Source organism: Erinaceus europaeus, chromosome 15 (assembly GCF_950295315.1).
Source record: "Erinaceus europaeus chromosome 15, mEriEur2.1, whole genome shotgun sequence".
Lineage (NCBI taxonomy): Eukaryota > Metazoa > Chordata > Mammalia > Eulipotyphla > Erinaceidae > Erinaceus > Erinaceus europaeus.
In genome coordinates this window covers 5,083,840-5,109,476 of record NC_080176.1, presented here as the reverse complement: position 1 = coordinate 5,109,476, position 25,637 = coordinate 5,083,840, and the positions used below count along the sequence as shown (strand labels likewise).

The 25,637-nt window shown below is 53.4% G+C and overlaps 2 protein-coding genes across 11 annotated transcripts in view; both read left to right on the top strand.

The window, feature by feature from the left end:
- FLYWCH1 (FLYWCH-type zinc finger 1) overlaps nt 1–25,637 on the top strand; it is a 133,833-nt gene that overhangs the window by 100,300 nt on the left and 7,896 nt on the right. For 2 of the 8 annotated variants that reach the window (XM_060172573.1, XM_060172574.1), the window contains exons 1-3: nt 19,347–19,505; nt 21,557–21,643; nt 25,262–25,604. In XM_060172573.1, the coding sequence (XP_060028556.1) occupies nt 25,322–25,604 (283 nt within the window). In that variant the 5' untranslated portion in view covers nt 19,347–19,505; nt 21,557–21,643; nt 25,262–25,321. Of the gene's footprint in view, nt 1–19,342; nt 19,506–19,630; nt 19,717–21,556; nt 21,644–25,261; nt 25,605–25,637 lie in introns of those variants that run through there. The other 6 variants (XM_060172570.1, XM_060172572.1, XM_060172569.1 and 3 more) reach the window with 6 other exon arrangements.
- FLYWCH2 (FLYWCH family member 2) lies at nt 6,688–17,172 on the top strand. Of its 3 annotated transcripts, none has more exons than XM_060172589.1 (3): nt 6,688–6,793; nt 14,755–15,172; nt 16,122–17,172. In XM_060172589.1, the coding sequence occupies exons 2-3, from the start codon at nt 14,848–14,850 to the stop codon at nt 16,247–16,249; spliced, it is 453 nt and encodes a 150-aa protein (XP_060028572.1). In that variant the 5' UTR covers nt 6,688–6,793; nt 14,755–14,847; the 3' UTR covers nt 16,250–17,172. The 3 variants fall into 3 exon arrangements, with proteins under 3 accessions (XP_060028572.1, XP_016050273.1, XP_060028573.1); XM_016194787.2 differs by lacking the exon at nt 6,688–6,793 and adding an exon at nt 7,004–7,162; XM_060172590.1 differs by lacking the exon at nt 6,688–6,793 and adding an exon at nt 9,705–9,725.

Here is a 25,637-nt window from a genome sequence, read left to right as displayed (position 1 = left end):
AACCCCACCCCAAAAATCTGTTGGAGGTCTCGTCTCATATCAGAATATTTTACCACCCACACAGGCCAGCGTTGAGTTACAGAAATAAAAAGAGAGCTAGGAAACTGCACAACAAAGACTTTCTTTTTTTTCCCCCTTTTGTTGCCCTTGTTGCTTTATTATTGTTGTTGTTGTTATTGATGCCATCATTGTTGGCTGTTGGATAGGACAGAGAGAAATGGAGAGAGGAGGGGAAGACAGAGAGGGGGAAGAAAAAGATAGTCACCTGGGTAGGATAGACAGCATAATGGTTATGCAAACAGACTCTCATGCCTGAGGCTCCAAAGTCCTAGGTTCAATCCCCCACACCACCATAAGCCAGAGCTGAGCAGTCCTCTGGTTCACTGTTTGTGAAGAGACTTCCCTGCAGGTGGGGAGCCAGGGGCTCAAACCTGGATCCTTATGCTGGTCCTTGTGCTTTGCGCCACCTGCACTTAACCCGCTGAGCTATTGCCCGACCCCCCCAATAAAGACTTTCATGTGTAAAGTACCGTAATACCCAGCATAACCGTCAGGCAGAACCTTGCAATGCACTGGTTCCAAACAGAAAGGAAGAAAAAAAAAAGAAAGGGTGTCACGTGGTTTCCAGGAAACTGCTTGGGGCTGAAACAGTTGTCTGCTGCCAGTGTGTGTCTGGGAGCAGAGCTGCTGGCAGGAGGGTGGGGTGCTCTCATAGCAAGGTGAGTGTAGGAGAGCAGCCCCCACATGGAGAGCAGGGAGGGGAGCGTGGGAGAGGGCCCTGGCCCTTCTTCCTGGGGTCCCCAATTCTCCTTCCAGAAGGGGCAATTCCCTAGCCTGAGGCCGGATGTCCCTCAGGGGGTGGGGGAGGGTGGATTGAGAGGCCATCAGCAGCAGTGCAGTCAGAGCTAGCCACTTCTTCTTTGCACTCGGACTTCCCTGAAGGCTGCTGTTCTCTGTCCTGTCCATGTTGGGGGTGGGCGAGTTGCAGTTCTGAGCACTGTGCAGACCCATGGGGGCTTTCCCTAGGGCCAGGGGGCAAAGGACAGGACCCAAGAACAGTGATGAGTTGGGGTGGGGGATCCAGGAGGCCCACCTCCAGGGGAGGTTCCTGTTCATAAGAATACGAGGAGCCTCGGGAGTCGGGCTGTAGTGCAGCGGGTTAAGCGCAGGTGGCGCAAAGCGCAAGGACCGGCATAAGGATCTCGGTTCGAACCCCGGCTCCCCACCTGCAGGGGAGTCGCTTCACAGGCGGTGAAGCAGGTCTGCAGGTGTCTGTCTTTCTCTCCTCCTCTCTGTCTTCCCCTCCCTCTCTCCATTTCTCTCTGTCCTATCCAACAACGACGACAACAACAATAATAACTACAACAATAAAAAAATAAAAAATAAATAAATAAAAAAACAAGGGCAACAAAAGGGAATCAATAAATAAAATAAATATTAAAAAAAAAAAAAAAAGAATACGAGGAGCCTCAGAGTCCTCCAGAGCTGTGTAGGAAAGGTTTTCACATCCACATTCTCAGGTCAGGCTCTAGGCAGGAAACTGGTGTCTCCTCATTTTTTCTTCTTTTTTTCTAAAGGAGACAGTGTGCTTTTTTTTTTTTTTTTAAAGATTTTATTTATTTATTAATGAGAAAGATAGGAGGAGAGAGAAAGAACCAGACATCACTCTGGCACATGTGCTGCCGGGGATCGAACTCCGGACCTCATGCTTGAGAGTCCAAAGCCTTATCATTGCGCCACCTCCCGGACCACAGACAGTGTGCTTTTTTAAAAAAAATAGAATTTATTCATGAGAATGATAGGAGAGAGAGAAAGAGCCAGACGTCACTCTGGTACATGTGCTGCCGGGGATTGAACTCAGGACCGCATGCTTGAGAGTCCAATACTCTATCTACTATGCCACCTCCAGGACCAGAAGACTGATTTTTTTTTTTAAATATTTATTTTCCGTTTTGTTGCCATTGGTTTTCATTGTTGTTGTAGTTATTGTTGTTGCTATTGATGTTGTCGTTGTTAGGACAGAGAGAGACGGAGAGAGGAGGGGAAGACAGAAGGGGAGAGAAAGACAGACACCTGCAGACCTGCTTCACCTCCTGTGAAGTGACTCCCCTGCAGGTGGGGAGCCAGGGGCTTGAACCAGGATCCTTACACCAGTCCTTCTGTTTTGTGCCATGGGTGCTTAACCCACTGTGCTATAGCAAAACTCCCTATACAATCTTAAAAATATATATATTTATTAATGAGAAAGATAGGAGGAGAGAGAGAAAGAACTAGACATCTTTCTGGTACATGTGCTGCCAGGGATCAAACTAGGTACCTCATGCTTGAGAGTCTAACGCCTTATCCACTGTGACACCTCCTGGACCAGGAGATTGATTCTTTAAAATTTAATTTAATTAGAATTTTTTTTTGCCACCAAGATTATGGATGTCTTCAGTGCCTGCACAATACCATCATTTCCAGTGGTCTTTTTTTTTCCTTTTTTTTTCCCTCTAGGGCTACCGCTGTAGTTCAGTACCAGAACTACAAATCCACAGCTTTCAGTGGCCATTTTTTCCACTTTTTTGGATAGGACAGAGAGAAATTGAGAGATGAGAGGGAGGGAGAGAGGGAGAGATAAGGGGCTTGGCGGTGGTGCACCTGGTTGAGCACACATATTACAATGCACAAGGACCAGAGTTCAAGCCCCTGCAGGTGGGAAGTCTTCATGAGTAGTGAAGCAGAGTTGCAGGTCTCTCTCTCTCTCTCTCTTCCCATTTCTCTCGATTTCTGGTTGCTTCAATCAATAAGTAGATAATAAAAATAAAAAGAGAGGGTGAGATTACTGAACAGTAGGTAGCACAGCGGGTTAAGTGCAGGTGGCAAAAAAGTGCAGGGACCGGCGTAAGGATCCCGGTTCGAGCCCCCGGCTCCCCACCTGCAGGGGAGTCGCTTCACAGGCAGTGAAGCAGGTCTGCAGATGTCTTTCTCTCCCCTTCTCTGTCTTCCCCTCCTCTCTCCATTTCTCTCTGTCCTACCCTACAGCAATAATAACAACAACAATAATAACTATAACAATAAAACAAGGGCAACAAAAGGGAATAAATAAACAAATATTTAAAAAAAGAAAGAAATTCCTGAAGGGAATCTAAGGAGGGAGGAAAGGGCCTGGTAAAGGGACCAGGAATCCGCTGGCTGGCAGACCTGTGCTAACAGTTTATGGTTTGCTGGGGGCAGAATGTAGCAGTTAAGCATCACACTTTCATGCCTGGGGCTCCAAAGTCTAGGCTCAACTCCTGGCACCACCATATATCAGAGCTGAGCAGAACAAAGACAGGAAACCATGGTTTGTGTATAGAACTGGTGACTCCCGACTTCTGAGCCTCTCTGATTTCCTTCTCACATGAGGCTGGGTCTTGTCTGTGGGGTTTCTCCACTGCCAGGCTATGTCATCTTGCAGGGGGGCCGGGCAGGCAGGACACCATAGCACCAGGGCTGCTCCCAGTGTCACGGCACCTCCCATGTGGCCAGAGGCTCAAATCTGGTGTGCTCTCCTGGGTCCTCCTAGTGCTTGTCTCCTGGGCCTGCTCCCAGTGGTGGCTCCCATGGCCTCCTCCCAGGGAATGCTGTGCCAGCCTACCACACTCCACGAGGAGGGCAGGCTCTTGCCCACTGAGTGAGAGCCCTCCTGTGGTTGGGTCCTGGAAGGGAAGCCGCTGCAGCTCCCTCCTGGGGTCCTGGGGATGGGGTGTGGGTGGAAGGTGACAGAGTTGCCCCCCACAGGAGTGTGTGCTCAGCTCTGGAGAAGATGGTGTCAGCAGGAGCTCCCGCGACCATGGCTGTCTCCTTGGTGAGAGGGACTCTTACTTCCCAGCACTCCAGCCAGGAGCACCCCAGGGTCATAGGGCCTAGGGTGGGGTCACACTTTTCCTGGCTGGTTTGTGACAGGCCTGGTGCTCCTCTCCAGACCAGAGGGACTCCTAGCCTCCAGTGCCACCTGGTCTTGGGCACCTACTGCCCCTGCCACCCCAGGGGGCTCTCCTCATTGCCCATGGAAGCCAAGGCTCAGGGGACCCTGAGACACTGGCTGACCCTGCAGAGGGGGGGCATGGCTCTAGCTGGTGGGGCTCAGAGCCTGAGGGTCTGAGCCAGCATGCAAGGCACTGTCTCCTCACTGTCTCCCTCCTGTCCCTTGTCCTCTCATGCAGAAGGTGGCTCAGATATCTCTGAAAATGGCGGCCACAGGGGCCGGGGTGTTGCCCCTGGCAGGCGCCGTGGCCATTGGCTTCATAGTGTTCGGGGTTGTCTGCTGCAAGCTGCAAAAGGTGAGGTGTGGCCTGGGAAGGTGGCCTGGCACCTGGGCTGGGTGGGCTGTCCAGGGTCAGAGGTCTGTGGGCCCCTTCCTAGCTGGCACCCCACCCCTCCTCCCTGGGGTTCACCCTACCCACTTCTCTTGCAGAAACACAAAAGACACTGATCAGCTGCTCCTGGAGGACCCAGCAGCCACCTTAATGCCTCTTGGGGATGGGACATCTGAGCTGTAGCCAGCTCTGGGAAAAATCACTTTCAGTAAAGAAGGTGTCTGAGAGCTGCCATGCCCTGTCTATGTCTATCCCGCCTTTCCTCCCAGTGCCTGGCCAGAACAGGCCCTGAGGCCTGGAAAGGGGGTGAGATCTCCCCCACTCCACCCCATGCCCTGCCTGAGGCCTCCTCTGGGGACACCCTTGGACTACAGGTGCTGCAGGCCAGCCCCTCTGACCCTAAGGGACCTCACTCTGCCCCCCTCCACACTTGCTGAAGAGAACAATGGCAGGTTGGGGTCCCCAGCTCTGAAGTCAGGTCAGAGACTGGTTCCCACGACTGCTCTCAGGACTGGAGACTCGGGGCAGCTGCCCTGCTTGCTGAGACCTGCTATTTTAATTTTTATTATTTTTATTTTTTAGAGAGATGCAGAGAGAGAGAAACACCAGAGCACTACCCAGCTCTGGCTTATGGTGGTGGTGGTGGTGGGGGGGGGATTGAACCTGGGACTTCGGAGCCTCAGGCATGAAAGTCTCTTTGCATAACCATTATGCTATCTACTCCCAATGAGACCTGCTGTTGTGTTGTTCATGATAGTAAATTATTTTGTCTCGGGGCCTCACTACTCCAGGCTGACTTTTTTAGAGAGAGAGATGCACTTTTTCAGAGAGACAGAGGGAAAGAGACTACAGCACCGATACTGCCTTCAGTGTGGTGGGGGCCCAGCTCTATCCAAGTGAGCTATTTCACAAGCCCTAGTTTAGTGTTTGTTTTTTTAAATATATATCTTTCTTTTTTAAAAGATATATTTATTTATTTATTCCCTTTTGTTGCCCTTGTTATTTTTTTATTGTTGTAGTTACTGATGTCATCATTGTTGGACAGGACAGAAAGAAATAGAGAGAGGAGGGGAAGACAGAGAAGGGGAGAGAAAGACACCTGCAGACCTGCTTCACCAATTGTGAAGCGACTCCCCTGCAGGTGGGAAGGCAGCGGCTCGAACCGCCAACTCCCTTTTTTAAAGATTTTATTTATTTATGAGAAAGATAGGAGAGAGAGAGAGAGAACCAGACATCACTCTGGCACTTGTGCTGCCCGGGATCGAACTTGGGACCTCATGATTGAGAGTCCAAATCTTTACCACTGCGCCATCTCCCGGACCACATATCTTTTTTTTTTAGATTTATTTATTTATTCCTTTTTGTTGCCCTTGTTTTTATTGTTGTTGTTATTGATGTCATTTTTGTTGGACAGGACAGAGAGAAATGGAGAGAGGAGGAGAGAAACCTGCAGACCCGCCTCACCGCCTGTGGAGTCGCAGGTGGGGAGCCGGGGGCTCGAACCGGGATCCTTTATGCAGGTCCTTGCGCTCTGTGCCACCTGCGCTTAACCCTCTGCGCTACCGCCCGACTCCCCATTACTTTTTTTTTCGGGGCCGTATGGATATGCAATTCCATTGCTTCCAAAACGACCTTTTCATTCGCTCCCCGCAGCCCTCGCGTGCAATCTGAAAATGCTAGAACACCACAGTTTAAGGATTCTTGTTTCATTGCTCAGTTCTGGTGTGTGGTGGTGCGGGGACTGAACCTGGGCCCTCCGCCCTCCTGCAAGCAAGTCCGATGCGCAGGTCCCTAACCCTCCATATACACTCACTAAAGAAAGAGCAGGCTGGGCCTGGGGCTCAAGAAGAGCAACGACTTCACTCAGCTGAAGCCTGGCTCCCACGGCCAGAAGACGGGGTGCACCTGGAGGGCTGGGTCGCCGCGAGTGGGGGGCGGAGAGAGAGGGGCCAGCTGGGGTTAGTCATTGAGCGTCCTCGGAAAGCAACGCCCTGGGTCCGCGGCTCCCTGCGCTGGGGTCATCCGACGCCACCGCACAAAGGGCGAAGAAAAGAATTCCGGGTGCAGTGGACCCTCCGCCAGCAAGGAGAGGATGGGCGGGACGGGACCAGTGGGCGAATGGGCGGGGGCGATCGAGGACCTGATGGGCGGGGGCGGGGGCGGGGCCAATGGCCCAGTGGGCGTGGGCGAGCAAGAAGCTGATGGGCGAGGGCGGGACCAATGGGCGCGGGGTGGGGGGGCGCTACTAATGGGTGGGGGCGGGACCAACGGCCCAATGGGCGTGGGCGAGCAAGAAGCTGATGGGCGAGGGCGGGACCAATGGGGGGGCGCTACTAAGGGGCGGGGGCGGGACCAATGGGCGGGCCAAAGGGCGGGATCCGCGCACGGGGGCGGGACGGTAGAGAAGACGCTGCGCCATCACGGGTACTGGGCCGCGCGGAGTGTAGACTGAGGTGAGGGGAGAGAGAGGATTAGCTGTTCCGTAGGGTCTTTCACAACCGGTTGGGGCGCCGAGGCGAGGCCCAAGGATGACCGTGGACTCCCCGGGAGACCGCAGCCTCGCGCAGGGAGAGCCCCGCCCACCCGGGCTGGTCCCGCCCCGGGCCCCGCCCCCCATCTCCGATTGGTCCAGCCGCCAAGGGGCGCGGTGCGCGCAAGGCCCGGAGTAGCGGAGCGCGGCGGGAACGGACCCGGGCCCCGCTGCGCATGCGCGCGCCGTGACCCCGGCCTGAGGTGAAGGCCCCCGCCCAGGGGCCCGGGGCTGGGAGGCGGAGGCTCCGCGCCCGCTCGCCGCAGAGGAAGGTCGCCGCGAGCCGGCGCCGGTGAGGACGGGCCCCGCGGGCGGGAGGGTCCCCGGGCCCCGCGATGCCCCCGGGCTCTGCCGAGGTGCCCAGGGCGGCGGAGGGACCCCGAGTCTGCGGCTCCCCGCCCGGTGGTGGCGGGGCGGCTGGGGCTCGGCAGGTGGAGGGCTCGGTGCACCTGCGGGGCTCAGCACCCTCTCCCCGGGCAGGGCCAGCTGCCGGCATCACCCCGGCGTTCGTGTTCTTATGCTCTGAACGGTCCTTCCCCCCTTTTCCTGAGACCGAGCAACTCCGGCTCGCGGTGGTGGCGGGGACTGAGCCCGCGGCCCCAGGCGTGAGAGTCTGACGCTCGGTGCCACCCCCCTGGAAAAGCAGACGGACCCCGCGGTCTGCTCCCACTGTGGATTTTCTTTTTCCTTTTTTCCTTTTTTTTGCCTCCAGGGTTATTGCTGGGGCTCGGTGCCTGCACCGGGAACCCACTGCTCCTGGAGGCGATGTTCTCCGCTTTTGTTGCCCTTGTTTTTATCGTTACTGTGGTTATTATTCTTATTGTTGATGTCGTTGTTGATGGATAAGACAGAGAAATGGGGCTGGGGTCGATAGCATAATGGTCATGCAAACGGACTGTCATGCCTGAGGCTTCAAAGTGCCAGGTTCAGTCCCCTGCACCACCGTAAACCCGAGCTGACCTGTGCTCTGGTTAAAAACAAGGGTCGGGCGGTGGCGCAGCGGGTTAAGCGCAGGTGGCGCAAAGCGCAGGGACCGGCATAGGATCCCGGTTCGAGCCCCCGGCTCCCCACCTGCAGGGGAGTCGCTTCACGGGCGGTGAAGCAGGTCTGCAGGTGTCTGTCTTTCTCTCCCCTTCTCTGTCTTCCCCTCCTCTCTCCATTTCTCTCTGTCCTATCCAACAACGAATTGCGTCAACAAGGGCAATAATAATAACCACAACGAAGCTACAACAAGGGCAACAAAAGAGGGAAAAAAAAGAAATGGCCTCCAGGAGCGGTGGATTCATGGTGCAGGCACCGAGCCCAGCAATAACCCTGGAGGAGGGGAAAAAAAATTTTTTTTTAAATAAAAGAGAGAAATGGAGAGGGGAGGGGACAGAGGGGGGAAAAACAGACACCTGCAGACCTGCTTCACGGCCTGTGAGAAGAGGCAGAGGACAGGCCGTTCTCTTCTGTGTGTGACCCTTCCTGCCGCCGGGCGGCTCCTGCCTCCTGAAGGACCTTGTGCTGCGTCCTCCCAGGCCCGGCTGGCTCGGCACCTGTCGGGGGCTCCTGCAGAACACCGCCCAGCTCTGGCTTGTGGTGGTGGTGGGGATTGAACCTGGCACTTTAGAGCCTCAGGCATGAAAGCCTCTTTGCATATCCATTATGCTATCTACCCCGCCCCCCTTTTTTTCTTCCCTAGGAGAGAGAGAGCCAGAACATGGCTCTGGCACGTGTATACACAGGAGCGGCACCCTGGCGTATTTGGTGTCAGGGACTGAGCTCAGGGCTTCCTGCTTGAGAGTCCGACACCTTATCCCCGCGCCCCCCACCTGTCTGTTTCCTTGTTTCTTCCAGCTTCTGCAGGCCACTGGCATTCAGCCGCCACAGCTCCCTCCCTCCCACTCCCCCTGGAGTCCAGGCTCTCTCCCTCCCTGCCTCCTCTCCTGCTCTCCAGGGCCTTCTTGCTGGGGACTACACCCACCTGGACCACTGAGTGAACATCCTACACCAGTGACTTTGATGCCACCCTCAGTGTCCCCTTGCTGTGTAGGACAACATATTCACAGGTGCCAGGACTCAGGACCTGAACACCTTGGAGTTCTGCCTCCCACAGACCCAGTGTGTGTGTGTGTGTGTGTGTGTGTGTGTGTGCACGCACGCGCGCATGTGCCTGTGTGTGTGCCTGTGCGTGTTTGTGTGTGCCTGTGTGTGTTTGTGTGTGCCTGTGTGTGTGTGTGTTTGTGTGTGCCTCTGTGTGTGTATGCCTGTGCATGTTTGTGTGTGCGCACGTGCGCATGTGCCTGTGCCTGTGTGTGTGCCTGTGCATGTTTGTGTGTGCCTGTGTGTGTTTGTGTGTGCCTGTGTGTGTGTGCCTGTGCATGTTTGTGTGTGCCTGTCTCTGTGTGTGTGTGTGCCTGTGCGTGTTTGTGTGTGCCTGTGCGTGTTTGTGTGTGCCTGTCCGTGTTTGTGTGTGCCTGTGTGTGTGTGCCTGTGCGTGTTTGTGTGTGCCTGTGCCTGTGTGCCTGTGCGTGTTTGTGTGTGCCTGTGCGGTGTACTGTGTGAAGTGAATGAGAGGCCTTACGTTGTTTCCTTTGTTTATTTGTGAGGGAGAGACCAGAGCACTGCTCCACCTTGTATAAAGTTCTACTCATCTGTGTCTTTCTTTTTTCAGTTTGCTGCTGAGGCTGGAAGCCAGTTCCTCATGTGTGCCACCCCCTGCTGTCTCCTGGCCCCTCTCTCCTTTGCTGCGTAGGCTAGCCTAGAAAAGGTCGTCGTTGTTAAACAGATGCACACGTGTCGGGCTTGATGACTGCTTCTCCTCCCTCTCCTCCTCCTCCTCCTTTTGACAGAAACCAAGGCGGGAGGAGAGGGTGAGAAAGATCATGACCAAAGCCTGTTTCAGTGCGGTAGGGGTTGGGCTTGAAGCTGCATGGCGCACATTATCTAAGTGAGCTATTCCACCGGCTAGTGACCAAGACTGTTTTGGTAAACCACATATAAACACTGCCAAGTTTTCTTGTATCTTGGGTCCCTCCTGTCCTTTCCCCCTTCCCCCTCTTACTTTGAAATAATGGCCTGGTGCATTTAATGCTCCGGAAAAGTGATTCAATTTAAGGAGCAACATCGCCACCTTGCGGCCTTCCAGGAGACTACTGCTTAAGATGAAGCTGAATTCCCTGCTTCAGGGGCCGGCAGTCCCTGCCCTGGCACCTCTGAGGTTATTCCTGGTGTCTCCCTCCTGGCTTCTGCCATAATGACTGAAAAGGAATTAGGAAACACTAGGATTGGAAAGGCTTTCTTGAAGTTGTGAAACAATATACATATGGAGTCTCAGGCATGAAGTCCTGTTTGAGTTTGGTTCCGGCTTCCACGAGTGGCAGAGCGACTCTGGTTCTCTCTCCCTACCTGTCTCATAATAAGTAAATTTTTTGTTGTTGCCTCCAGGGTTATCGCTGGGGCTCAGTGCCTGCACTATGAATCTGCTGCTCCGGTGGCCATTTTTTCTCTTCTTTTATCTTTTTGATAGGACAGAGAGATTGAGAGGGGAGAAGACAGAGACGAGGAGAGCAAGATAGGCCACTTGTAGACCTGCTTCACTGCTTGTGAGGTGACTCCCCTGCAGGTGGGAAGCCAGTGGGTTGAACCAGGATCCTTGCGCATCGTACTATGTGTGCCTAACCTGGTGCGCCACTTCCTGGCCCCCAGTAAATCTTTATTTTTTATTTTATATTTATTAATTTATTCCCTTTTTCTGTTGCCCTTGTTTTATTGTTGTAGTTATTATTGATGTCATTGTTGTTGGATAGGACAGAGAAAAATGGAGAGAGGAGGGGAAGACGGGGAGAGAAAGACAGACTTTCACCGCCTGTGAAGCGACTCCCCTGCAGGTGGGGAGCCGAGGGCTCGAACCGGGATCCTTACGCCGGTCCTTGTGCTTTGCACCACCTGTGCTTAACCCATTGTGCTACCGTCCGGCTCCCAAAAATCTTTCTTTTAAAGCAAAGAAATGGAGACACCACTGGTGGGGTGCTGGGTTTGCAGTGATTGGTTTTTGTTTTCCCTGATTCCCTAGAATTCTTGCAGTTAAATAATTAAAAAAAAAAAAAAGCCAGGAGGGCAGGAGTAGACAGCATAATGGTGATGCAAAGAGACTTGTGCCTGAGACACCAAAGTCCCAGGTTCAATCCCCCACACCACCATAAGCCAGAGCTGAGCAGTGCTTTGGTTAAAAAATAATAATAAATAAAGCCAGGGAGATTAAGCCTCTGACCCCAGCAGTGTAGAGGAGCTGGTTCTTCTTCTTCTTCTTTTTTTAATAATTTATTTATTAATGAGAAAGATAGGAGGAGAGAGAAAGAACCAGACATCACTCTGGTACACGTGCTGCCGGGGACTGAACTGGGGACCTCATGTTTGAGAATCCGATGCTTATCCACTGCGCCACCTCCCGGACCACAAGGAGCTGGTTCTGTATAGAACTGTTTCTAGGGCAGGTGGTGGCACACATGGTTGAGCACACACATTCCCATGTGCAAGGACTTGGGTTCAAGCCTTCAGTCCCCACCTGCAGGGAGGCAACTTTACGAGTGCTGACGCAGTGCTACAGGCGCGTGTCTCCCTTTTTATCTGCTCCTTCACTCTGTTTTAGGATTCAATATTTTATTTTATTTTGCTTTTTTTTTTTTTTTTACCTCCAGGGTTATTGCTGAGGCTCGGTGCCTACGCTACAAATCCACTGCTCCTGGAGGCTATTTTTTCCCTTTTGTTGCCCTTGTTCTTTATCATTGTTATTATTGTTGTTTATCATTGTTATTATTGTTGTTGGATAGGACAGAAAGAAATCTAGAGAGGAGGGGAAGACAGAAAAATAGACACCTGCAGACCTGCTTCACTGCTTGTGAAGTGACCCCCCTGCAGGTGGGGAGCTGGGGACTTGAACCAGGATGCTTATGCCGGTCCTTGTGCTTTGTGCCATGTGTGCTTAACCCGCTGTGCTACTGCCCCTGCTCTCTTTATTTTGATTTCTTTTTTTTTAAATTTATTTCTTTATTGGGGAATTAATGTTTTACATTCAACAGTAAATACAATAGTTTGTACATGCATAACATTCCCCAGATTCCCATTTAACAATACAACCCCCACTATGTCATTCATCATCTTTCATGGATATTTTGATTTCTGTTGTTTTTGTTTTACCAGAGTACTGCTCAACTCTGGCTTATTGTGGTTCTGGGGATTGAACCTGGGAACTTTGGTGCCTCAGGCATCAAAGTCTTTTAGCAGAACCATTATGCTATCTCCCCAGCCCTCTGCTCCTCCATTCTCAATTTCTGCCTCTATCCAAAATAAATAAATAAATTTTCAAAAAGTAACTGTCTCCAAACTAGTAGCTCTTGGATGAGAGTGTTTCTACAAGAATTCAATTGTTTAAGGGAGTCAGCGGTAGCGCAGTGGGTTAAGCACATGTGGCATGAAGTGCAAGGACCGGCATAAGGATCCCGGTTCGAGCTCCTGGCTCCCCACCTGCAGGGCAGTCGCTTCACAGGCCGCAAAGAAGGTCTGCAGGTGTCTTTCTCCCCCCCTCAATCTTCCCCTCCTCTCTCCATTTCTCTCTGTTTTATCTAACAATGACAACATCAATAACAACAATAATAACTAAAACAAGGACAACAAAAGGGAAAATAAATTTTTTAAAAAATTTTTTAAAAAGAGGGAGTCAGGCGGTAATGCAGCGGGTTAAGCACAGGTGGCGCAAAGCGCAAGGACAAGCATAAGGATCCTGGTTTGAGCCCCAGCTCTCCACCTGCAGGGGAGTCACTTCACAAGTGGTGAAGCAGGTCTGCAGGTGTCTGTCTGTCTCTCCCCCTCTCTGTCTTCCCCTCCTCTCCATTTCTCTGTCCTATCCAATAACAACGACATCAATAACTATAACAATAAAACAACAAGGGCAACAAAAGGGAATAAATAGATATTTTTTTAAAATGGGGAGACAGACTAATGGTTCTGCAAAAGCCTTTCAAGCCTGAGGCTCTGAGGTCCCAGGTTCAATCGCCAGTCCCACCATAAACCAGAATTGAGCAGTATTCTGGTCTCTTTCTCTCTCTTGGTATCTTTCCCTCTGTATCTACTCTCTCATTAAAATAAATAAATAATGAAAAGAGAATTCAGTTGCTTTAAGACCAGAGAGACGCCTTAGCCTGTCAGAGCACAGCTTGCATGCCTTGAAGTCCCTCACCTTAGACCAGAGCTGAGCAGTGCTCTGGTGTCTCTAATAAATAAAGAATATTGTCGTTGTTGGATAGGACAGCTGCAATAAAACAACAAGGGCAACAAAAGGGAAAATAAATATAAAAATTTTTTTAAAAAGAAATAAAAAAAAGAATACATGGTTAAATAGAGGAGGAGGAGGGGCAGGGAAGGGGAAAGGATTGGGAGAAGAAGAGCCCGCGGATGATGACCTAAAGACAGAACCAGGTGCGGGGAGCTAGCTTAATGGTTCTGTGAAGAGACTCTCCTGCCTGAGGCTCCACAGTCCCAGGTTTAATTCCCCGCACCAGCATAAACCAGAGCTGAGCAGTGCTCTGGTTTTTGTTTGTTTGTTTGTTTTTTCTTTAAGACCCAAACCCAAACCCAGGGAAGCATATTCTGGGTCCTGCAGAAGACACACTAAGCTTTTGAGCCAAGGCTCCCCACTTTGCTGGCCTGGCTGCTCGCAGCCCTCTAGCGTGCCCGTGAACATCTGGAGACATTTGCAGTCAAGATGTAGACGTGTTTGATTGCTGCTACCACCCTATGCCGGACACGAGCAGTTAGTTCTCAGGCAACAAAGCAGAGCAAGTTTTGCTGAGCTTGTGTGTGTGAGGCCCCAGGTTCAATCTCTGGCCCCACCAGTCATCAGAAGTAAGAAGTGCTCTGCTGAAAGAGGAGGAGCCAAGTCCATCTGAGAGAGCACATACCGACTGTCGTAGGCTGTCATGGACCAAGCCAGAAGGTGACTGGAGGCACACTTCACAGAGGTGACTGGGTTACTTGAGGTCACAGGATAAGTCACGCTCGGGAGGCCAGCGTGAGGACACGGGGTCACGTGGTCTCGAGCCAAGAAGAGGCACCTGGACCTTGGGCTCTGGGCACTGAAACGACTCTTCCGTGCCGGAGGTCCCGGAGGTCCCGGTGTGTGGCGCTTTGCTGGGGACTCGCTCGGGAACAGATGAAGGGCTGAGCAGAGTGGAAGAGACCCCAGCCCCGAAGCTTCTTCCCTCAGTACCGTGGGACCTGGCTCCCACCCAAGTCTCATGCTGGCAGAGCGGCACACAGTACAGGGCAGCTGCAGACACTCTTTGCAGGGCAGAAAGGGCAGGCGTGCCTTCTGCGTTCCAGGAGTGGGGGCTAACTTACGCAGTGAGTCCTGTCAACTGGAGACCAGTGTTTGCAGACGCTGCGCTTTCTCCCAGGAGCTCAAGTGTCTTGCTGGTCCAGAAGCCCATAGCTGGTGGGGGGTGGAGGGATGGTGTTAGGTGACATAGGACAGAGCCACATGGAGGCTCAGCAGGGGTTTGAGAGGCATCAAGTTGGCTGTGAAGGCAGGCGGCTCAGCAGTCCTCTTGTACAGAAGTTGGGGTAGTTGTCACCTGAATTTTTGGAGTCCAACCTGTGAATCTGGGCATTTGCCTCCTGTTCAGGTTTATTTATTCCCTTGATTGCCACCAGTGCTGAATCTGGGGGTGCCAGGGCCAGGCATTCACTGTGGTCTACAGAGTGCCTTTGGGGTCTGGCCAGGGCTCCTGGGGAATGGCACCCTGAGTTCCAGGAGGGCTTCTGTCCTAGGCCCCTGTGCCAAGTCTCCCCACACTCTCTCCTGAGGTCCGGCCACTCCTCTGACGGGACTCTGCTTTCCCCCAGGACCAAGCCCTGGAACCTGGGTTCTGTGCGAGGGAACAGAAGCCAGCTACCACTGCGGCCTGAGTGGCTGGAGGCCAGGCAGCCAGTGTCGGGATGCCCCTGCCTGAGCCCAGTGAGCAGGAAGGCAAGAGCATGCCTGCTGGCCAGGAACCCAAGCCCAAGCCCCCCCAGCCAGGCACAGATGTGGTCCCTGCGGCCCCCAAGAAGCCCAGGAAGTTCTCCAAGCTGGTCCTACTCACTGCCTCCAAGGACAGTGCCAAGGTGGCGGGGGCCAAGCGCAAGGGTGTGCACTGCATCATGTCACTAGGGGTGCCCGGCCCTGCCACCCTGGCCAAGGCCCTGCTCAAGATCCACCCCCAGCGAGCAATCGAGGCAGCACCCGTGGAGCCTGAGCACAAGCGCAGCAAGCTGGGCACAGGTGAGGCCCTGCCTGGGCAGGGTGGGGGCAGGGCTAGGGTCTGCGTGTCCATCCAGAATGTTCCTGAAGGTGCTGGTGGACCTGTGTCCCTGTATGTTTCTGTGTCTCTGTCCTGTCTCCTCCTCTGTGTCTTGGTGTGTGTGAGTGTGTGAGTGTGTGTGTGTGATGATTTGAGCCCGAGCAGACCTCACCCCCCCCACACTCTGCTTGGTACTCATGACCTTGGAATTTGAAATCCCACACAGGAGATGAGCCTGGCTTTTTTTTTTTTTTAATTTTATTTATTTCCTTTTTGTTGCCCATGTCTTTTTATTGTTGTTATAGTTATTGTTGTTATTAATGTCGTCGATGTTAGATAGGACAGAGAGAAATGGAGAGAGGAGAAGACAGAGAGGGGGAGAGAGACAGACACCTGCAGACCTGCTTTACCACCTGTGAAGTGACTTCCCTGCAGGAGGGGAGCCGGGAGCTCGAACTGGGATCCTTATGCTGGTCCTTGCACTTTGTGCCACGTGCGCTTAACCTGCTGTGCTACCGCCCGACTCCCTGAGCCTGGCTTTTTTCCCAGCTGGAAGTGGGGTCAGCCTGCAAAATGGGGACAGATAAGCCTCCAGTACCTGCTGCCCCCCCCCAAGCTATAACTCTCTCTGCCACCTGCCCACTCCGTGGGGGCCGGGGGCCAGGGGTATGGGCAGGTCCCAGCAGAGGGTGGAGCCCCAACTCACTTCTGACTCAGCTGTACCAGCCAGCTGCAGGGCCTCCTCTACCCAGACGCCCTCCTTGTGTCACGGGGCCCTCTGGAAGCGCCTCGGGTGGGCGGTTGCTTCTCTAAGTTAAGCAGGGCTGGCGGGATAAGAGCTCAGGACGGCACTGCTTGAGACTCCCTAGGCCTGCCGCCAGCCCTGCCGCACCTGTCCGCACCAGCATGACCCCCACTCCTCTCTTCCAGACAGGGAAGAAGATGCAAGACAAGCGGCTGCTCCAGCCCCCAGCCCCGCGGAGGGTGGGGAGGTGTCCGCGCCCGTGGCCCAGCTGCTCAGCATCGAGCGGAGTGACAACAGCCTCCCTTGTCAGTGAGGTCCTGCTGGGTCTGGCCGCTGGCCACTTTTCACTCTCAACGTTATGTAGCTTTCTTCAGATGAAGCAGAAGTCACTTTTGTAAGAAGGAACAAATTGGGGCCGGGTGGTGGCGCACCTAGTTGAGTGCACATGCTACAGTGCACAAGAACCCAGGTTCGAGCACCAGGTCTCCAGCTGCAGGGGGAAAGCTTTGCGAATGGTGAAGCAGGGCTGCAGGTGTCTCTCTGTCTCCCTCCTCCTCTCAATATCTGGCTGTCTCTATCCAATAAATAAAAAAACCAAAAAAATAAAAAGGAACAAATTTCCAAAAAAGAATAAAAGAAGCTGTAGGCTGGACCCCCCTCGACTGCACTGTTCCGTGTGACTCTGGGTGCCATGCAGACGCACCCCCACCCCCCCAGCCATGGCCCAGCTCTGGGGGGAGGGGAGATGGCCTGACCTCTGGCACCACCAGCCTCTGCGGTCTCTGGAAACCGCCCTGGACACCAGGCCCGGCTGCTGCCGCTCGTTTACATTCATGCTCAGCAAAGGAGGGAGATTCAGGTGCCGGCGTTTCACAGCGACCCGCCCAGCCTTGCTGCTTATTCTGCACAGAGACAGTGTGTGGAGGGGGAGGCCCCCATGGCAAGTGCTGCCATCCTCTGGTCCCAGAGCTCAGACCCAGGGCCTTAAAGGCATGTACTCTACCCGCTGAGCCACCTCCTGGCCCCAAAAGGGTAATTAGAATAATATTTTACTTTTATTTTTTTAAAATATATTTTATTTATCAATGAGACGGATAGGAAGAGAGAGAGAAAGAACCAGACATCAGTCTGGTACATGTGCTGCACATGTGCTGCTGAGGATTGAACTCAGGATTTCATGCTAAAGTGTCCAATGCTTTATCCATTGCGCCACCTCCTGGACCACTCTTTCCTTACCCTTTTTTTTAAATCTTTATTTATTTGCTGGATAAAGAATAGTCAGAAATTGAGAGGGGAGAGACAGAGGGACACCTGCAGTACTGCTTCACCACTTGTGAAGCTTTCCCCCTGCAGGTGGGGACCAGGGGCTCAAACCTGGGTCCTTGCTCACTGTAACATGTGCGCTTAACCAGCTGCGCCACCACCTGGCCCCTCTTTCCCTACTTTCAAATTAGGAGGTGGAGGGAGTCGGGTGGTAGCACAGCGGGTTAAGCGCATGTGGTGAAAAGCGTAAAGACCAGCATAAGAATCCCGGTTCAAGCCCCCGGCTCCCCACCTGCCAGGGAATCGCTTTACAAGGGTGAAGCAGGTCTGCAGGTGTCTGTCTTTCTCTCCCCCGCTCTGTCTTCCCCTCCTCTCTCCATTTCTCTCTGTCCTATCTAACAATGATGACATCAATAACAACGACTACAACAATAAAACAAGGGCAACAAAAGGGAATAAATATTTTTAAAAACATAAATAGAGAGTCTGATGGTAGCGCAGCGGGTTAAGCGCACGTGGTGCAAAGCGCAAAGACCGGCATAAGGATCCTGGTTCGAGCCCCTGGCTCCCCACCTGCAGAGGAGTCGCTTCACAGATGGTGAAGCAGGTCTGCAGGTGTCTATTTTTCTCTCCCCCTCTCTGTCTTCCCCTCCTCTCTCCATTTCTCTCTGTCCTGACAAGGACATCAATAACAACAACATTAATAACTACAACAATAAAGCAACAAAGGCCAAAAAAAGGGAATAAAATAAATAAATATTTTAAAAATAAATAAATTGGGAGACGTTTCAGGGCCTGAGAGATAGTTTACCCAGTGGGACATGCACTTACCGTAAATGAAGTCTTGGGTTCGAGCCCTCTCCCAGCACTACATGGGAGCACCATGGATGACAGAGGGGAAGCTGCATGGGTGGTGGTGTGGTGTCTCTCTTTTTCTGTCTGTCTGAAACTTAAAAGGGAAAAGAAAAAAGAAAGTCAAGCTGGGGAAATAGCTCAGTCTGTTAGAGCACCAACTTGTCAGCCTGAGGTTGCAGGGTGTCTGGGTCAGTCCCCATTGTGACTTTAGGTGAGAGCTGAGCAGTACTCTGCTCTTCCCCCACTCTGCCCTTCCTTCTCTCTGCCTCTAAATCAATCTGATGGAGGAGGAGGAGGTGCAGGAAGGGGCCGCTGTTTAAGATTGGGACGCATTTAAAACTCATGAAAGTGAAAGAGCCAGCCCACTCCTCTCTCTCTCTTTTTTTTTGTCACTTTTTTTTTAAATTTTTTAAAATCTATTTTCCCTTTTGTTGCCCTTCTTTGTTATTATTGTTGTAGTTATTATTGTTGTAGTTATTGATGATGTCGCTGTTGTAAAGGACAGAGAGACATGGAGAGAAGAGGGGAAGACAGAGAGGGGGAGAGAAAGACAGACACCTGCAGACCTGCTTCACCACCTGTGAAGTGACTCCCCTGCATGTGGGGAGCCAGGGGCTCGAACCCGGATCCTTAAGCCGGTCCTTGCGCTTTGTGCCACATGTGCTTAACCCACTGTGCTGCCGCCTGACTCCCCCCATCTTTCTTCTGTGGCTTGGAGGGCTCCAGGGGCCTCAGACAGTCAGACCACTGGGGGGTCCTCTCGCAGAGTGCAGTGTCCTCTGGGTTCACGGCACTGTCACACGCCTCTCTGTGTCTCGGTGACAGTGGCTGCCCTGGGGAGTCCCGGCCAGCCTGCTGTGTCTGTGTGCTGCATGTGGCTTCAGGACTGGTTTTTAGCAAGAACAAAAGGCGCTCCCTCATTTGAGGGGCATTCACAGGAAAGTGAGGTGTGCTGGCCCTGCTCACTGGCTGGACGTGCTCCCTGGCTCCCGCTTGCTTATTCCCAGCAGCGAGGACTACATGATCTTTTATCGCCCAGCCTTGGGTGGGGACCTTAGGGGCACATCCTGCTGTCCTGCTGACTGTGGGAAGTGGGATGTGGGCGGCCTAGCTGTACCCATCAGTGGGGGGGACTGGACACGGGTCTCGGGACCTCCCGGGTCCCAGCGCCGCGGTCTACCAAGGCCCCGCCCCGCCCCGCCCCCACCGCTGATTGGCCGCTGGGCTCCGCGCAGGGAAGACCCGGAGAAGCGGATTCCGCCCCAGGGACGGGCTGTGCGGCCCAGCGCGCATGCTCGCTGTCGGCTCTCCGGCCGGGGCGCGCTCCCGAGGGGGGGCGGGGAAGACTGGGGGGGCCTGGGAGCGCGCGGTGGACGCCTGTGGCTGCAGCGGCCGGGGCCCCGGGTCAGCTCGCCGGAGAGGGAGGGCCCGCCGCCGCCCAGCCGGTGCGGGTGAGGACGGGCCCCGCGGGGCGGGAGGGTCCTGGGGTCCCCAGGACGCTGAGGCTGGGGGGCCCGGCCCAGGCCTTCGCCGCCATCCCTGCGATCCGGCGTCTTTCCCCTCCCCCCTTCTGCAGGCTTCTGCCCCCCAGCATCAGGAGCCCCCGGGGTGCCCTTCCCTGGAGCCCCGCACCCCACCCCAGCCGCGTACCCCCAGGCCCAGGTGACCTTGTTGCTTTGTGGCCTGGCGACCCTCCTTCCGCGGTGACGACCGCGGCCCCCTGCCCGCTGGCTCGCACCCCACAGCTCACACGGATATTACGGACGTGCCCCCGCACCCCAAGGCCCCCGGCGCGGGCAGGGACGCGGCCCCTCCCCGCAGCGCCCCCCGCCTGCTCCGGGGCCCAGCCCGCACCTGCACCTGCCGCCCGCGGCCCTCGCCACGTCTCTGCCCTCCAGGCCGCCTAGGCCAGGATTTGATGGACGTTTTCTGGCTGGTCCCCTCCGGCCTGTCTCGGTTTCCCCGTGGGGGAGGCAGGGCTGGGTGGTGGGGAGGCGGTTTCTATTGGAGCCGGACAGAGAGGGAGGAGCCGCACCAGCTGCGAGGAGGGCGGCCGCTGCCTTCTCTCACCTGCAGTTACTTATTGATCACCAGCAAGGGGCCGGTGGTGAGGGAATCCGAGCATCACCCTGGCACATGGGATGCTGGGGATCGAACTCGGGGCCTCTTGCCTTAAAGCCCAACACGTTCTCCACTTTACCCACCTCCAGGCCACGCTCTCGGAGCTCTGTCCTCAGGGGACAGGCAGATTGCTGGGATGCTGCCAGAGCCTTTCAGCCCTGTGTGATTCCACAGCTCCCCAGGGGACACCTACTTTTTTTCATTTCGTTATCAGGTGGAGAAACAGAGCAGACAGAGAGACAGCACAGGACCACCGCGCTGCTTACGGGAGCTCCCGAGTGGCGGCCTGGAGGTTGAAGCCAGGTTACTGTGCATGGCAAAGTGTGCACTCCACCTGGTGAACCATCTCCCAACCCTAAGATCCTTCTTTCTTTCTTAGTCTTGGATAGAGAATGAGAGAGAAAGAGAACAAAGAAACAGAAAGGAGAGACACCCGCAGCACTGCTTATCACGAGTGAAGCTTCCCCCGTGTAGGTGGGGACTAGAGTCTTGAACTCAGGTCCTTGCACATGCTAACTCATGCACTCTACTGGGTGCACCGCCAACTGGCCCCTAACATGATTCTTTTTTTTTTAATATTTATTTATTCCCTTTTGTTGCCCTTGTTTTTTATTGTACTTATTACTATTGTTGTTGATGTCGTCATTGTAGGATAGGACAGAGAAATGGAGAGAGGAGGGGAAGACAGAAAGGGGGAGAGAAAGAGAGACACCTGCAGACCTGCTTCACCGCCTGTGAACTGACTTCCCTGCAGGTGGGGAGCTGGGGCTCAAACTAGGATCCTTATGCTGGTCCTTGTGCTTAGCACCACCTGCGCTTAACCTGCTGTGCTACCGTCAGACTCCCCTAACATGATTCTTGATCTTTGGGGAATCGCAGCCACCTCCAGCCCTGCCCAGAAAAGACCTGCTGTGCTCAGAGGCTGTGTCAGCCAGTGGGAAGGTTGTTGGCACCAGCCAGCATGGTGTGGGGGGAGATGTGAGCTTCCCCAAAGCTTTTCTTTCTTTTTTTTTTTTTTTTACTTTTTGTTGCCCTTTTTTTTTATTGTTGTTGTAGTTATTATTGTTATTATGTATGTCATCATTGTTGGATAGGACAGAAAGAAATGGAAAGAGGAGGGGAAGACGGGGAGAGAATGATAGACACCTGCAGACCTGCTTCACCGCCTGTGAAGCGACTCCCCTGCAGGTGGGGAGCCGGGGGCTCTAACAGGGATCCTTACACCGGTCCTTGTGCTTTGCGCCACGTGCGTTTAACCCGCTGCGCTACCACCCGACTTCCCCCAGAAGCTTTGCAAACACCTGCCTCACTCCCTTGCTCCGTGCCCAGGGCGGCGCACAGTGCTGACATCTCACGGCCTCACCCCTCTCTTCCCTCACAGGTGCTGGCTGCTGAGAGCATGGGACTACCCCCTAGTGTCCCACCCAGTGAGGACCTGTGACAGTGGTTGTCACCCTCCCAACTGCAGGTAATCTTACTTCTCTACCAGCAGCTGCTGGGGCGTTCATGCTTCAGTCGCACAGACACACAAAGGCTTGGACCCAGGGCTGCAGAGGGGCATAGTGACCCTCTGGCTTTTGGGGGCTGGACTTACAAGGGGCTCTTCCAAGCAGCACCACAAAACCATCAGGGGAAAAAAAAAGAATCGGGAAAGTCGGGTGGTAGCGCAGCGGGTTAAGCGCATGTGGCACGAAGCACAAGGACCAGCATAAGGATCCCGGTTGGAGCCCCCGGCTCCCCACAGGTGTCTGTCTTTCCTCCTCTCTGTCTTTCCCTCCTCTCTCCATTTCTCTCTGTCCTATCCAACAATGATGACATCAACAACAACAATGATAACTACAACAATAAAACAACAACAGCAAAGTCCTGCTCTGCCCCTCGGGACATTCAGGGTATCAGGAGTCTCCACGCCCAGACGTGGAGGTCAGGAAGTCTGCCCAGTGCCCGCATTGCCTGTTCTCTCCCACCAGAACCCTAGGGTGCCCAGGCTGAACCCTGCTGTCAGAAACCCTGGGTTTTGTGGCCCGGGAGGTGGCGCAGTGGCTAAGGAACTTGACTCTCAAGCATGAGGTCCAGAGTTCAATCCCCGGCAGCACATGTACCAGAGTAATGTCTGGTTCTTTCTCTCTCTCCTCCTATCTTTCTCATTAATACATAAATAAAATCTTAAAAAAAAAAACCTGGGTTTTGAGAAGACCAAAAGCATGGAAGGAGAAATATCACTGATCTTACTAATGCCAACATTTTAGGATACTTTTCTATAGTTAATCAGGTTTTTAAAAAAAAATTTTTATATTTATTTATTTATTCCTTTTTTTGTTGCCCTTGTTGTTTTATTGTTGTAGTTATTATTGATGTCATTGTTGTTGGATAGGACAGAGAAAAATGGAGAGAGGAGGGGAAGAGACTCCCTGAAGGTGGGGAGCCGGGGGCTCGAACCGGGATCCTTAAGCCAGTCCTTGTGCTTTGAGCCACCTGCGCTTAACCTGCTGCGCTACCGCCGACTTCCAATCAGGTTGTTTTAAAAAGATTTATGGGGGCTGGGCAGTAGCACAGCAGATTAACTGCATATGGCACAAAGCTCTAGTACCGGCATAAGGATCCCAGTTCGAGCCCCTGAGTTTTCTGATTAGATCTCTGTCCCCTGGTGTCCCTTCCTGTAGCTGCTCCAGATTCTGAGGGTAGTAGCAATGGAGTAGCAATGGAGAGTCAGAGTTGCATTTGGTGAGTCTCTGGGGAGTCCTCTCCTCCTTTCAGCTGTCCCCTTGTTGGTGGAGCAGACTGGAGGTGGTGTCTCCACTGATAAACTGCTGAACTGTTAGCAGTCACTTAATCTCTCCTTAGGCTCCTCCTCTCTGTCACCAGCCACGCATGTTTGTACTCACCGGTGATTTACTGGGTTCCTGCGGTCATTCTAGTCCTGTCTTGTTTCGGTCCCTGGTGGTCTCCTTTGGTATTCCTAGTTGATCCGGGAGAGGAGGGGAGGGGAGGGGAGGGGAGGGGAGGGGAGGGGAGGGGAGGGGAGGGGAGGGGAGGGGAGGGGAGAGGAGAGGAGAGGAGAGGAGAGGAGAGGAGAGGAGAGGAGAGGAGAGGAGAGGAGAGGAGAGGAGAGGAGAGAAGAGGAGAGGAGGGAAAGCGATCTGCTGCTTGTAGATCCGGAAGTTGAATCCCCTCTGGGCTTCCATTTCTGTGCTTTGGCCTTCTGGGGCTCCGTGGGCTTCTCCCCGGATGGAAGAAGACCTGTGGCAAACCACTGGCTGAACACTGTGCACTGTGCACTGTGGGTGCCGTCGGCCAGTGCAGGACGGAGTCGGGGTGGGAGGCCTGCAGCATTCTGGTCTCAGTCCGTCCGTCCGTCCTTCCTCTCTCTCCTTTAATTATTTTGTTTATGGGATCGAGACTGCCAGAGATGGAGAGGGGAGGAGTGACAGAGAGACACCTGCAACACTGCTTCACTACTCGCAGAGCTTTCCCCCTGCAGATCAGGAGTGGGGGCTCGAGCCCCGGTCCTTGCACACTGTAACATGTGCGCTCAACCAGGTGCGCCACCACCTGGCCCCCTTCCTTCCTCTCTTGTACCAGGGAGTGAACCCAAGCCTTTCACATATATTGAACCATTTTCTTGCATTTGTTTTTTTCAATATATTTTTTACTTTTTTAAAAAGATTTTTATTTATTCATTAATGAGAAATGATAGGAGAGAGAGAAAGAGCCAGACATCACTCTGGCACATGTGCTGCCGGGGATCGAACTCAGGACCTCATGCTCGAGAGTCCAGTGCTTTAGCCACTGTGCCACCTCCTGGACCACATATTTTTTAACTTTTAAAAAAAATTGCTTGTGGGAGTCGGGCTGTAGTGCAGCGGGTTAAGCGCAGGTGGCGCAAAGCACAAGGACCGGCATAAGGATCCCGGTTCGAACCCCGGCTCCCCACCTGCAGGGGAGTCGCTTCACAGGCGGTGTAGCAGGTCTGCAGGTGTCTATCTTTCTCTCCCCCTCTCTGTCTTCCCCTCCTCTCTCCGTTTCTCTCTGTCCTATCCAACAACGACAACAACAATAATAACTACAAAAATAAAACAACAAGGGCAACAAAAGGGAATAAATAAATAAAATAAATAAATAAATAAAATAAAATAAATTACTTAAAAAATAATAATAATAATAAAAAAATTGCTTGTGGTCCGGGAGATGGCGCAATGGATAAAGCACTGGACCTCAAGCATGAGGTCCTGAGTTCAATCCCTGGCAGCACATGTACCAGAGTGATGTCTGGTTCTTTCTCTCTCCTCCTATCTTTCTCATTAATAAATAAAATATTTTTTAAAAAATTGCTTAATGGGAGTCGGGCTGTAGCGCAGCGGGTTAAGCGCAGGTGGTGCAAAGCACAAGGACTGGCATAAGGATCCCGGTTTGAGCCCTGGCTCCCCACCTGCAGGGGAGTCGCTTCACAGGCGGTGAAGCAGGTCTGCAGGTGTCTGTCTTTCTCTCCCCCTCTCTGTCTTCCCCTCCTCTCTCCATTTGTCTCTGTCCTATCCAACAACAACAACAACAACAATAATAACTACAACAATAAGACAACAAGGACAACAAAAGGGAATAAATAAATAAATAAATAAATTTTTTTTAAAAATTGCTTAATTGGGAGTCGGTAGCCCAGTGGGTTAAGCGCAGGTGGCGCAAAGCGCAAGGACCGGCATAAGGATCCCGGTTCGAGCCCCCGGCTCCCCACCTGCAGGGGAGTCGCTTCACAGGCGGTGAAGCAGGTCTGCAGGTGTCTGTCTTTCTCTCCCCCTCTCTGTCTTCCCCTCCTCTCTCCATCTCTCTCTGTCCTATCCAACAGCGACATCAATAACAACAATAATAACTACAACAATAAAGCAACCAGGGCAACAAAAGGTAAGGGAATAAATAAATAAATATTTTTAAAAATTAAAAAAAAAAAAGAGCAAGTTGAGGAGAAACACCGCAGCACTGCATCGGAGCTTCCTCCCATGTGGCGGGGCCAGAGCTGAGACTGCGCTGTGTGCGTGGCACAGGAATGAGCTATTTTGCCAGCTAGCCGCCATTCATTTTCTTTCCATGCCAGGGAGCAGGAGGCAGTCAGCACGGAGGCCTGAGCAGCCGGGGCCAGACCGCCGGTGCCAGGATGCCCCTGCCTGAGCCCAGCGAGCAGGAGGGTGAGAGCGTGCCTGCCGGCCAGAAGCCCAACCCCAAACACCCCCAGCTGGGCATGTCTGAGGAATTTGAGCTGGTCCTGGTGACGGTCTCCCACGAGGACAGCCATGGGGTCTCTGGGGTGGGCGCCCAGCCTGAGTCTGTGCACTATGGGGTGTCCCTGGGGGACCCTCAGATCCTGCTGGAGCAGCAGGGTGGGGCACTTCAGCCCAGCCCCCCGGCCCTGGAGCTGCAAGGCAACAAGCCAGACCCAGGTGAGACCTGGTCCCCCAGCCCCATGCCCCCGG